Source organism: Eptatretus burgeri, chromosome 4 (genome assembly GCF_056783735.1).
Source record: "Eptatretus burgeri isolate ZD-2024b chromosome 4, Ebu_testis_v1, whole genome shotgun sequence".
NCBI lineage: Eukaryota > Metazoa > Chordata > Myxini > Myxiniformes > Myxinidae > Eptatretus > Eptatretus burgeri.
The window spans coordinates 114163081-114177477 of NC_140964.1; the positions used below are offsets into that span (position 1 = coordinate 114163081).

At 43.1% G+C, this 14397-nt stretch overlaps 1 protein-coding gene across 4 annotated transcripts in view; it reads right to left on the reverse strand.

Moving 5' to 3' along the window:
* Positions 1 to 1680: 1680 nt before the first annotated feature.
* The window catches only part of LOC147028924 (zona pellucida-binding protein 2-like), a 51472-nt gene continuing 38755 nt past the window's right edge, over positions 1681 to 14397 (reverse strand). For all 4 annotated transcript variants that reach the window (XM_085879811.1, XM_085879812.1, XM_085879810.1 and 1 more), the window contains 3 exons: positions 5266 to 5354; positions 3952 to 4126; positions 1681 to 2070 (listed from right to left, as the gene is read on the reverse strand). In XM_085879811.1, the coding sequence (XP_085735937.1) occupies positions 1958 to 2070; positions 3952 to 4126; positions 5266 to 5354 (377 nt within the window). In that variant the 3' untranslated portion in view covers positions 1681 to 1957. The remainder of the gene's footprint in view (positions 2071 to 3951; positions 4127 to 5265; positions 5355 to 14397) is intronic.

Genomic DNA, 14397 nt, shown 5'->3' on the forward strand with positions numbered 1-14397 from the left:
CCTGTGGTTGTTGGCTGCATCATTGCTGGGAGTGTGGCTGTGCTGCTGATGCAGGGCCCCGCGTTTCCAGTAAGCTGGTACTCACTTTGCCAACCTCAGAAGGATGACAAGCTTAGTTAACCCACTTGGTGTTCTTTAATTGGATAACAGGGGCTTAAACTCAAGACCTAAAGATTTTAAACCAACACCTTAACCGTTAAGGCAACACCAGGCTCATTTTCCTGTTTGAAGAACATAAAATCAACTTTATTACATCCGGCACCCAAGGTAGATGGAGATTATGTTTTCACCCCTGTCTGTCTGTCTGTCTGTGTACAGGATATTTCAAGAGGATGTGGACAGATTTGAAGAAATTTTGAGGAGAGCTTGAGTATGTGACAAGGACGAAATGATTCGATTTTGGTAAAGATCAGAATCCGGATACAATAATTTTTAAGTGATTCTTCACCATTGAGAGATCGGACCATAAACTATATATAGCACGATATCTCAAAAAGTTGTGGACTAGATTCGGATGAAACTTGGTGGACATGTTGGGTGTGGGACAAGGAAGAAATGGTTCAATTTCGGTGACGATCCGGATCCGGATCTGATCATTTTTTAAGTGCTTCTTCACTATTGAGAAATCGGGCTAAACAGATATATAGTACGATATCTTAAAAAGTTGTGGACGGATTCGGATGAAATTTGAGAGACAGGTTTGGTGTGTGAACTCGAGGAATTGTTTCTATTTTGGTGAAGATCCAGATCCGGATCTGACTCCTAGAATTTTTAAAGTGATTCTTCACCATTGAGAGATAGGGCTTAAAAACGATATATAGCATGATATCTCAAAAATATATTGGGCCAAATATACTCGTTGACCAGTGTTTCCTCAATTATCATTGGAGTCAGCTTAATGGACACTGCTACAGCAACTCTTTGAGTATGGTAACCATCAGAGCGACCAGACTAATAGTAGGTGTAACCACCCACCATTATCTCGCCACAATCCGATCTCCGAACCTCAGAGAGTGCTGCAATACCGAAACACTTGAGCTCAGATGATAACAGAGACAGGTGATCATCCTCTCTTAGGGATAAGACATTCCAGGCACCCACCTGAAGGGACCGCCTCAGGTTAACCCAAGGTGACCACCGTCTGATGGACGACCAATAGTTAGGCTGCAAAAACTCCAACCAACTTTCTGTGCACCTTACATAATCCCATCCTTTGTCACCATGTTAAACGTTCGACTGACATGGTGATTTGGGTGCACACAATGCTTTTATACCTTTTATCGCAGGCCAGATGCTTGGGAGTTTCCTGGCCTCTTGCATGCCCCTTCTTCTGGTCCAGCTGCTTTGGAAAAACTGAACTGGAATTCTGGTGGATCTGAAACATCACACCTATTCTGGTGTATCCACTTTTCTTTGAACTAGCGAAGACCCCGTCCTGACAGACAGGATAATTCCCACAGAATTGGCGTACTTCAGTTTGTCTTGCACTCCTCCATACATATTTAAATAAAGAGAATTGGGATCCTCCCCGCACCCAAACCCTTTCTACCATATTAATTACCACCTCCACCTCCATACCCTCTCGTGCACACCCCAAGTACAATCAACATTTTTCAACTCATTCCATCCAGTGGTTCAGGAGTGCATATTAGTCAAACAAACACACAGACACTTCTGAAATTGTATTATGATGATCAATTTTAATTTTATGATTCTAAAATCTCCTCCCCCAAGCCCTGTCTCATGTATATGTAATAAACGATGTCATCTAAAAGCGAGAGCCGTGTTGTGCATGAATGATATCAAAGTTTAAATGGTGATATAGCACAGCACCTATTAATTCGGCTGTAGCAGGGACTGAGACCATGTTGTTTGTTGTATTGGGTTTATACCTTTGTCATAGTAATACCATTGTCAAAAACAATTATTTTACATATTGAAGATTCGGCAGACAGATCTATAAGTCTTTTCCAAACTGTCGACAGGTAACTTCCCCGTAAGTGACGCTGTCTTCACATCCCTGACACTTGGATTCGTGTGTGGCACTGTATGATCCAGGGTGACAAACAACTGCAGCACACACCAATTCATACCATTGTGATATGCATGGATTAGCCCTATCAAACAACTAAACCTGGATTAACCAGGTGATACACAACAAAACACAAGGCATGACACTGTGAAACAGAACAAGCATAAGGAGGATTCACTCTGTGAAACAACAAAGTGCAAATCATCAACCTGTGAAACAACACAAGAAAAAATATTTTTAATAAAATTAACTTTAAAATGTAATTTTTCATTGACAAAAAATTAATCACAGCCCATGACATGAGACTGCACCCTATTAAAAGGTGTGCACTTTATTTTAATACAACAGATTTGTGGAACTTAACTGAATAAAGAAATTAACTAGAAAGGCACTCGGTAGAGCCTATACCTCCGCCAGACTGAACAGTTTTACGTTTTGTATCCCACTGATGGGCTGGACCTGGATCTGGATCTGAACCAAAATCGAATCAGCTTGTTCTTGTCACCTAACCAACTCATACACCATGTTTTATTATAAACCATCCATAACTTTTTTTCGATATCGGACTAATTTATAGTTTTTGGCCCCATCTCTCAATAGTGAGAATCACTTAAAAAAATTCTCCGATCCGGATCCGGATCTTCAACAAAAATCGAATCAATTCGTCCTCATCACACACCCAAACTGTCCACCAAGTTTCACCAGAATCCGTCCATAACTTTTTGAGATATCCTGCTCACAGACAAACAGGCAAACAAACAAATAAAAAACCAATGTCACCCCCAGGGTGACCAGTATCTTGCCGAAATGTGAACATGAGTGACTTATTTATTCGATTAAAGTTACTCAAAAATAAGGGTTTCGTCGACCTTGATGCTTGACCTTTTTGTGACCTTGACCTTTGACCTTGACCTTTATATTTTCGTACGGTTAATGGTATCTCTCCAGGACCATTGTACATGAAAGCAAGAGATTTTGATGAGAACTGAGGAAATAAAATTTTCATGAAAAATCCGTTTTTTCTTCATGACGTCATCAAATGACATCATAGCATCAAACTTTTGACAGATCTGGAAAGCACTTATCAAGCGCTTTCATTATGAGGTATTACTCGATATGGTATCTAAGATTTCAAAATTTGACCTTGGGGTCAAAAACTTTCGACCTCCAGCGCTAACCATGAAGGTTAAGGCCGATCGCCACCAAAAATTAATCAGCTGAGCGCCAGACCATGAACTATATTCCCATGAAGTTTGAAGACGATCCGATCAAAATTACTCAAAAAATAAGGGTTTCGTCGACTCCCCTGATTTGCGACAAAGTGACCTTGACCTTTGACCTTGACCTTGAAAATTTTATGCGCTGAAAGGGACCTCTATAGGACTCTGATATGCGAAGTTACAAAAATTTCCAATGATAACTGTGCTCTGCAGAGCGATCGATACATGATAACAGACAAAAAAATAAAAATAAAAAAACATACAGGCTGACTAACATATCTTGCAAAAACTTCGTTTTGGCAAGATAACAAACAAGGGTGAAAACATAACCTCTGTCCACCTTCGTTGGTAGAGTCAATAAACACTGTGCGCAAAAGGTGGTTGCTTTGGAGCTGCTGTCAGGCTTCAATAAAAAAAACCTCAGCCTTTTCAGCTGTAGCAGCGACTGATACCATGTGAGACATTCCAACGGTGATTTGGTAAAAATGCAGGAATAAACAATTCTACACATAATATATGCAAATTAAAAATATATTTAAAATGACCATTCATTTTGTGTAATTTTTTTTGTGATAGCATTAGCAGGAGAGGAATAAAGAAAATAAAAGCATTGAAAAATGCCTCGTCTATCTTGGTGTTTCAGATGCGGATGTCTGTTACCGTCGTTTATTGAATCTATCCTGAAGACAAGCCACTCACCACAGCAGTTTGAACAGGTGTGATGCTTCTTGTTATCGATGCCATAACCAGGCCTGCAATTATACAACCTCTCCATGGTCAAACTCCCAGCAATGTAGTGTATGATAGGTTTAGGATCCATCCTGCGAAGCATCTGTTCTTGCTTATAAAAGAAGTTCTGAACAAGAGTTTGGGCCTGCAAAAATGGTCAAAGAAAAATAAAAAAAGCAATGATTGTGGAAGCACAAAGGTAAAGCAAAGCATTTTCAAAAATTGAGAATTACTGGATGTAATCGTTACCTAAAATAAAAACATGCAGACAACAGATGCAACTTCATGGGCTTAGTCGTTTTTAAACGACTTTCCTGGTGCGTAATGCAGGGTTTTGCATCATGGAGCATTCTGGCTTTCAAAACTGTCCACAAGCCAGCTGTTCTCTCTTCATAAATGTTCAAAAAAATTAATGTTTAGAACTTACACTGAAGTTACATCAAAGTAATTGTAAATAATGCTCAACTATTTTAAGCAATTGAAATGATGCTTTGAAAATATTTTTTATTGCAGATATTTCAAGATATTTCTGCTTTGTGCAGATATTTCAAGAAAGGAGATCATAAGGGTAATCATCTCTCACCCATGATGACAGCTGCAACTTCAATGTCTCCCATCTGTTGACCACAGCTTTTTATTGCAAATGGGCACAGAAATATAAAAGTTACTCTGCCAGTTTAGAGCAGGCCTAAGGCCTAGCATTTTGGTATGCACCACCATCAGCCTATTTAACAGCTAAAGACAAACTTCACAAGGCATTAGCGTAAACATGGCGACCCAACAGGTATTTTGCTCGATAAGGTATTGGGCTACTGTTCATTCAGTCCGAGATACTTGGCTTTATAATTATGCCCACACCAAACTGTTAAGGAAACATTTCCAATGACAAGTAGGATGAGAATTTTGGTGTACTTTTACAGTCTTCACAATGTTCTTCTTCTTCTTGCGAATGGCAGCTTGGCTGTCAGGAAGCTATCATTTTGTTGGAGCATGACTATGCCACTGACACTGTGTACACTGGTACTCATTTCACTGACCGTGGAAGGATGACAGGCTGAGTCAACCTCACCTGGTGTTAATTCAGCAGCCAACAGGACTCAAACTCAGGAGCCGAAGGTCCCAAGCCAGCTACGCTTGCCACGAAGCCAACACCAGGCTTCGTCTTCATAATCTTGAGATATCGGTAAATTTTCAATCCAAAGGTATAAAGTTTCTTTGAAACTTTTATCAATTTGGGCACTCGTTTTATCCACGTTATAAAAAGATACAAACAAATAAAATAACCTTCTCCACTCTGCTGTTGGAGGCATCAGTGCAATCCCGGATCTGCATTTTCTTGCAAGCACCTCTCCAGCTCCTTCCGAATGCATCCACTACACATGAAACACGAACAGATGCACTAATGGATCCAAAACACTACCATAAGTATGGTTCAGAATTATGAAGGGGAGTCAAAAAGTTTTTCCCCAATTAAAAGAGCATCTGACTCAAAAAAGTAACATTTATTCCAATGACCAGGAAACTCACCCACCTCTTGGGAGATGTGTGACACTGCAAACTAAATAGAAAAGGATAATAACATTGGCGAAGTTTTTCTGGTAGATGACAATGGTGGAAGGTGGGGGAATGAGGATTGGCTCCCATTATTACAAATGATAAGCAGCAGAATCGCCTGGTAATTAATCGATACGAGCAAATACCACCAGTTGCTTTGCTGACGAGAAAACAAAAGGGGGGAGGGGGAAAAAGGGGGGAGGGGAAAAAAACGGGGGGAGGGAAGAGGGAGAGAGTGGAGAGAGTGAAGAGGTGGAGGGGAAAGGAGGGAGGAGGGAGGGGGAGCAAGGAGGGGTGGGGGAACGAGGAGGGGTGGGGGAAGGGAAGACAGTGTGAGGTCAGAGGAAGGGAAGGAAGACGTGCGGTGGAGTGTTAATTATGATTCATACCATTTCATCAAAATGATTCTGCATGGAATAACAGAGAAGAGGGAAATAAAATAATGTCAGAAATCCATTTTCTACCAGTCATACTATAAACACGGCCCAGACACAAATACCGCCCAGACACGTCAAGAGACAAAACCCGCTGGACGCATCCAGAGCCAACCCGCCCGGATACAAATACTGCTCGGACACATCCGAAGACAAACTCCCATATGGATGTGTCTGGAGACAAACTCCCATCTGGACACAAACACCTGTCCACAAAAGTATGAAGACAAACTCTCATCTGGACATAAATACCACCCGGATGCATCTGGAGCCAAGCTGTCCAGAGACAGACACTGCCCGGACGCATCGAGACAAACACTGTCTGGACGCATCCAGAGCTAAGCTGTCCGGACACAAACACTGCTCAGACACACCAGAAGACAAACTCCCATCCGGATGCATCTGGAGACAAACTCGCATCCAGAGACAAACTCTTGTCCAGACAAGTATGGCGACAAACTCCCATCCAGAGACAAACTCTTGTCCAGACAAGTATGGCGACAAACTCCCTTCCAGAGACAAACTCCCGTCAGGACATAAATACCACCCGAACGCGTCCTGAGCCAAGCTATCCAGAGACAAACATCGCTGAACACGTTCGGAGACAAACACTGCCTGGATGTGTCCGGAGACAAACACCGCCCAGACGCCAGGACAGAAATACCGCCTGGACGTGTCTGCAGACAAACACCTCCCAGATGCGTCCGGAGACAAACACCGCCTGGATGTGTCCCGAGACAAACACCGCCTGGACATTCCTGAGCCAAACACTGCCCAGACATGTCTGGAGCCAAGCTGGCCAGAGCCAAACACTGCTCAGACGCGTCCGGAGACAAACTCCCGTCCGGACATAAACACGGTCTGGACACGCCTGGAGACAAACACTGCCTTGACACGTCCGGAGACAAACACCGTCCAGACATAACCACCGTCCAGATATGTCCAGAGACATAGACAGACAGAGAGAGAGAAAGGGGAGGGAGAGTGAGAGAGGTGAGGGAGGAGGGTGCTGTATTGTATTGGGAGGGGGTAGAGCAAGGATGGGACAAAGAGGGGAGAGAGAGAGAGAGAGAGAGAGAGAGAGAGAGAGAGAGAGAGAGAGAGAGAGAGAGAGAGAGAGAGAGAGAGAGAGAGAGAGAGAGAGAGAGAGAGAGAGAGAGAGAGAGAGAGAGAGAGAGAGAGAGAGAGAGAGAGAGAGAGAGAGAGAGAGAGAGAGAGAGAGAGAGAGAGAGAGAGAGAGAGAGAGAGAGAGAGAGAGAGAGAGAGAGAGAGAGAGAGAGAGAGAGAGAGAGAGAGAGAGAGAGAGAGAGAGAGAGGGGTGTGGGGGCAGGGGGGTGAACAGAGGATATGTTATGCTTTATGAACAACACACACACACACACACACACACACACACACACACACACACACACACACACACACACACACACACACACACACACACACACACACACACACACACACACACACACACACACACACACACACTTCGGGAATCGGCAGGTTGGAGTTGGTGTGATTACCGACTTCAGTTCGTACTGCATACAACCCAAAAACCTTGAGTAACTTTCACCGATAAACAACGTTACATTTATATAGACGTTTCAGGGATATGTTTCCAAACATTAATATTTATAAACAGCTGCGTGTGATGGGTGGAAAAAAAACTTGCCTCGGTAATTTTGAAAACACGTTGGTTCTGCAAACGGCTGGGAAATAGGGTGTTATTTCACATCAACGGTTAACTGGGCTGCAAGCATAATTGTTTGTATATGGCAACCATATCTTGATGTAGTTATGTTACTCTTATGCTTCGCGTTGGAACACTCATTTGAAACCATTGGGTCAATTTGATAGCATTTATGGCGGATCATGAGAGGGCGTTTTCACATTTGTGTATTATCGGCTGCTCATCAGGGGCCACACTTTAAGGCCACCAGGGGATGCCACCGGCTTTTCTTGCAAGCACCTCTCTTTCCTGGTGCGCTATGCAGTGCGCTTCGGGTCCATGCTGAATTTAGGCCATGCAATGAAGAACAGGGCATTAAGCTAACACCAGGCACTGAAATGCTTTCATGTAGACGTCAGGCATGTTTCAGTTTCAACACAAAGCGGAGCCTGACACACCACCTCAACTATCGGAAATGAGTGCAATTACACAGAGAACATTGAAAGGTAATTGCTTTGGAAATTCTGCCTCACGCCTTCAGTAATATTCTCAAACTGTACAATGGTACACAGTCTGCAAATAAAAAGTTGGCAAAACGGTTTTAAGCATTAATTTAAGTCTTGGACAAAACATTGATGGAGTGCACATTTTTGTTACGTTATATAATTCAGTTTTTACACACAATATTGACAACTTTCAAACTTTTATCTTGTTTATCCTGTACTGCATTTCATTTTAGATATGTTTTGGAAAACATGATACGTGTAAATACCAATGACACAAATTTTAAAAAAATAACTTTGTGATAAAATCCAAACTGATGGGCAAATGCTTCAGCATGTGATTACCTTTATGATGCAACAGACAAAAGTAAGACAATGAGTTTATGGCAGGAAAGTTAAGGGTGAAGGAAGATTCAAGTCGTGAGCACACTCACTAATAAATGAACTTGTCTGTATTTGAGGCGTCACATAGTTGGACGAAAATAAAAATTACCATTCTGATACAATTCTAGAAGAAAGTGGTACATATTGACATGTGCCATCCTTTCAATGGGAAGATATAAAACTGGTTTTCCAGTCTCTATTTAAAATATTGACGTTAAAGATCCTCTGAAGGTATTTTCAAAAAAAGAGTTGACTGTTGTTGTATCCTGGCCAAATCCTCTGCTGCATAATTAGTGCTGCCTAAAGTAGGTGAGAGTTCTGCATTGTGGATATGGCACAGACATGATGGGCTAAATGGCTTTTACTTTTTCCATATTACCTGTATTAATGATTTGAATTGCCTATTTCCCAAACCACTGTGGAAAAAATATGAGCAAATGCTTCGACATGGATAAAGGTGTCTGCAGTGAGGGTTAACTGTTCTCATTCATCAGCTCGATTGACAGATAATCTTAAAGTGATTCAGCGTTCAAGGTTCAGTGGAAGTATTTTGCTTCTCCTGGAAGAACACGTTCAGCATAACACCTTGTGATATGAACACAAGCAAATGGACTTCATCGTGTTGTGGGACTGCCTTCTCGAGGGTAACTTTGCATAGTATAATGAGAGTTATTTCCCTTGGTGGATGTATTTGAATAAGCGTGAGGTAATTTAATTCTGATATCGGATTATGCGTCGTTATGCGTATAGAAAGCTGCGATCCTCTTGCCCAACATGTGTCCACAATCACTTTCCCTGGACACCTTTTTCATGTTTAATCCATTTGTAATCTGTCGTATATGTTCTTTCAAACGATCAGACAGGTCATTGGCACAAGTTCAGGCAGGAAAATCCACCATCACCACCTAAACCTGCACCACCGATCGAGGTGACAGGTCATAGTGGGATACCCCACCCATGGACTGAGTCCCGGGCCAATGACGACCGTGCGGGGTGTGGCCACGGGAGTCACGGATGAAGGTGGGGGCTGAGGCAATAAAGGGTGGTGCGAACCGGGGAGAGATATGCTCCGGAACCTGACACAGGAAGCTGTGTCAATGTCTGGGAGTTGTGCACAAGACGCACCCTGCCTGCAGCTTTCCACAAGCTCCCACATAATGCCACGCTCGGACCTGCCTTCGATAGTGCTGGCTTGTGCTTGTGTTCCACAATTGTTCTCCCCAGGCCACATTTTTCCACTTATATTTTGTTTGGTCCTGCAGGACGGAGCAGTGGTGTTTCGCTCCTGTCATCTCTTCTGGTCTTTCTTCTGAGGAATATCCGAGGCCATTAAGGACGTAGATAATAAAGGAGCTACCACTCGTCCGATGCTATGGGTGAGCATACGGGGTTTTGGTATAAATAATAATTGTAATGTTTCCTGTTTTCCCATACTTTTTCTGTTCGATACACGTTTAGAAAATCAGTTGGTCTCATAATAATTTGAATCAGTGGGTTTGGTTCCAGCCCAACTCAATCGTTCAGGAACCGGTTCCGAGGCAAGAGTGAAGCCCACAAGGAAATGAAAAGAATAGGCATGAATTTTTCTCAAAAAACAAACAAAAATAAAACAATATATATATATATTTATATATATATATAAATATATATATATATATATATATATATATATATATATATATATATATTGTTAAGGATTCAGCGACGGAGAGATTCTCAACCTACTCCGGCTGTCTCCGGGATCTATAACGCCGGCCGGCTCAGCACAGGCCTCGGGTCACGCGCCTTCAATCGCGATACCAACGTAATCCTTGTACCTTGCCAGTTGGGGAAATAGAACTCCTGGTTACAGACTGGTTTTGTCAGATGCCGAGCGTTTTCTGCCAGTCTGTAACCATTTTTGGTGTTATATGCCAATCAAACGGATCGTTCCTCGACACGACACAAATTAATCCATAGCGGCAACTTCATACGAATTAACCAGTTTTATTGGGGAACATTGGGGATCACAGCACAAGCAAAATTCACGACAATGGTTTTATTAATAATCCTCAACCTGTTCTTAACTAGGGAACCACGGTCTACAGGTTTCGAGGGGGTCGCTACCAAAAATATGCCTTATAGAACACGTGCAGACAAAGACAAACAGCATGCATGCAAGACAAGACAGAGTACTTGGTGAGGTTTCATGGATGAGAGGACAGTGTCCAAAAGCACGAATGTCGCTCGCAACAGGCAGATGTCCACGGATTTGAACTCCCAGCTCGAACCACGCCGCGTGGCAAAAATGGCGCTTGTCCTTTTTTCGCAGATCTCACGCACTCGGTCTCCGCGCGCTCTGGCCCCGCGCAATGTCGATGGCACAAGTCCGCCAGATCAACGATGGGCTTCAGCCGATCTCTCTCCAGGGTTCAGCCACACAAGTATACAAATCCAGGCCTGGCCCGTTCACCAGACAAGGCCCAAATCGAGGTGCCGGGCTCCGCAGGCGGATCGACGTGTCCATCCGTGAGGTGAGTAAGGACCGTCAGACGCTCCAGCGTCTCCTCTACTGCCTTCCCGCATCGAGACAGACTTCCGCTTCGTCCTCTCAGTTCCTCTCTCTGTCGAATCACCTTTTCTTTCTCGGCCGATGGCAGACTCGACCCTCAGGTTCAACGTTCTCTCCCGGCCGATTCACCATTGCCTTTCCTTTTTCTTTCTCGCCTCGAAGCCGGCTGCCGTCCCTCTCACGGCAGAATCCTCGACGTGCAGGCCGTCTCTCAAAAGCCCACTGCCATTTCTCAAAACTCAACTCCTTCGTTCGCTCATTTAGAATCACGAGCACGCTTCGAGAGCGACTATTTCCACACACTCGACCGTTTTTACGAAGCCTTCGTTTCTTCTCTCGTTTGCTCGCTTTGAGACACGAGCACTCTTTTTACGAAGCCTCCGTTCGCTCGCTTCCTTCGAGAAACGAGCCCGCCCCTCAACCGCCTGCAGTTTTCCAAATCCGCCAAAACTGAACCTGAGCCTGAGGTTCTCGTTTTCTCTTTTCGTTCCACGAGCACGCCTCTCTCGGCGAATCCGACCAAAACCCTTCCCCTTCGCGTCACTTCCTCCCTCAAGCCACACGCTCTCTCCAGGCCACACCCCCTCAGCCGACTGAGAGGGGCATATACTAGGATGGGGTAGGAATAAGAGGGAGTTCTTGTTTCACCACCACTGTACGAACATAAAAACAGTCTCTTACATCTCCCGACACATATATAACGTCCCTTTTTCCCACACAACCTAGCTATACATGCATTTAATGGGGGAATTGAGCTAATCCTATATTTACTAGTCCAATAAGGGCCATTTCCGTAACAATATACATATATATATATATATATACATAATATATATATATATATATATATATATATATATATATATATATATATATATATATATATACATAATATATATATATATATATACATAATGTATATATATATATATATATATATATATATATATATATATATATGTATATATATATATAGGGTGTCCCCAAAAATATACAACTTTTAAAATGCTTCGTTTGATCCTAAAAAAGCAGTAATTTTGTCACTAATGCTTCATTTCTTGTTGCAGAGACCCTGAAGTTTATTTTGATACCAAGCAAGCACCAGAAAAATGCCAAGACTGACCGTACAACTTCTTCTTCTTCTTTCGGCTGCTCCGCATATGATCCGCATAGTATGATCCGCATCCGTATGATCCGCATAGTGATTTGGCACATGTTTTACGCCGGATGCCCTTCCTGACGCAACCCTGGTCGCCTCTTACGACACAGGGATATGGAACACCTATTTTAACCGGGGTATACACCGGCCCAGTACACTGGTACTCATTTCGCCGACCTCGGAAGGATGACAGGCTGAGTCAACCCCCTGGTGTATTAATTCAGTGGCCCAACGGGGCTTGAACTCAGGACCTTTTGCATCCCAAGCCGCTGCCCTAACCACTGCGCCAACACCAGGCTCCAAGACTGACCGTACAACAACGGACGAAAATTGTTGAACTTTGGCACCAGCTGAAAAGTGTCATACAGGTGCAACGTCTTTACTCGAGACATTTCGGTATCCACTTGCGCCATGCACCAAACTTTCGGACAATAAAGTGCACCATCGCAAAGTTTACCAATGTGGGAACCATCTGTGACTTTCACAAGGGTCACAGTGGTCGGAAGAGGACAGGTCGTAGTGAAGAAAATGTGGAAATGGTGAGCAGGCGGTCGTTCAGAGTTCAAAAAAATCGATTAGATTGATTGATTCAGGAATTCTATCTGCCTGAGCTACGTACTCAGGCCCGTAGGAGAAACAACCTGATCCAGATGAGAACCCAGTGGTTTCAGCAGGATAGGGCACCGCCCCATACAGCCAGGGAAACAAGGCGTTTTCTCAACCAACATTTTGAGGGCCGCTTTATCTCCCTCTACGAAGACGTTGAGTGGCCACCATATTCCTCTGACCTTACTCCTCCAGACTTCTTGTGGGGGTATCTCAAGGACAGGATCTATGGAAACCCGAGGCCTCAGACTCTTGATCAGCTGAAGGAAAACATCCACCGAGAAATCCAAAACATTCCTCAGGAAACGTTTCCCAAAGTGATGGAGAACATGACAACGCGTTTGCAGGCAGTGATCGGACAACGTGGAGGCTACTTCGAACATGTGGTCGAAAAGAAAACGACGATTCTATCCCAAAATTTAAATTTTGGTGGCAATTTTGACATTGATACAATAAACTCAACCTTTCAGCTTTCTATCGAGCCATATATCTTTTAAAAAAAGATATGTTATGACCATCCTCTTTGCAGATTAAAAGTTGTATATTTTTTTGGGGACACCCTCTGTATATATATATATATATATATATATATATATATATATATATATATATATATATATATATATATATATATATATATATATATATATATATATATATATATATATATATATATATATATATATATATATATATATATATATATATATGAAGGAGGTCTGTCTAAAAAGTAACTGGACTGACTTCACAGAAATTTTATTCCGAAAAATATATTGAAATCACAGGTTGTCCCCTTCAAAATAGTTTCCTTCCAGTCTCACACAATTATCCATCCTCTTTTTCCACGCTTCGATGCACCCCCGGAAGGCTTCTTCTGGAATCCTCCGGAGCTCCATCGTCATGGCCCTTTTGATGGCCTCCACCTCAGGAAATTGGGTCCCCTTGATCACCCCCTTGAGCTTGGGGAATAGGAAAAAATCACAAGGGGGCAAGTCTGGCGAATACGGGGGTTGCTCAAGAATTGGCACGTTCCTCTCCTACAGAAACTGTCGGATGTCCAGGGCACTGTGAGCAGGGGTGTTGTCATGGTGGAGCACCCAGGCGTTGTTCTTCCATAGATCGCTGCTCTTTTCTCCAACTGATCACATGAGGCACCGGAGGATCTCCTTGGACATGTATTGATTCAATGTTTGACTATGTGGTAGAAACTCGAAGTGGACGATGCCCTTGATGTCAAAAAACGTGATGAGCATCACCTTGACACCTTCGATTTCGACATCCTTGCATTCTTTGGTCTTTGTGATGCCGGATTTTCCACTGACTACACTGCCGCTTGGTCTTGGGATCGTATTCAAATCTGGACGATTCATCGCTAGTAATGACTCTCCTGAGCAGGTCTGGATCGTCCTCGAGGTGCTCGATAATATTTTGACAGACAGTGATTCTTTGCTGTTTCTGGTCCTCGGACAACAGCTTGGGGACCATCTTTACACACACCTTGCGCATTTCGAGATTTTCAGCGATGATGCCCCAGACAGTGTCCTTGTTGATGGAAA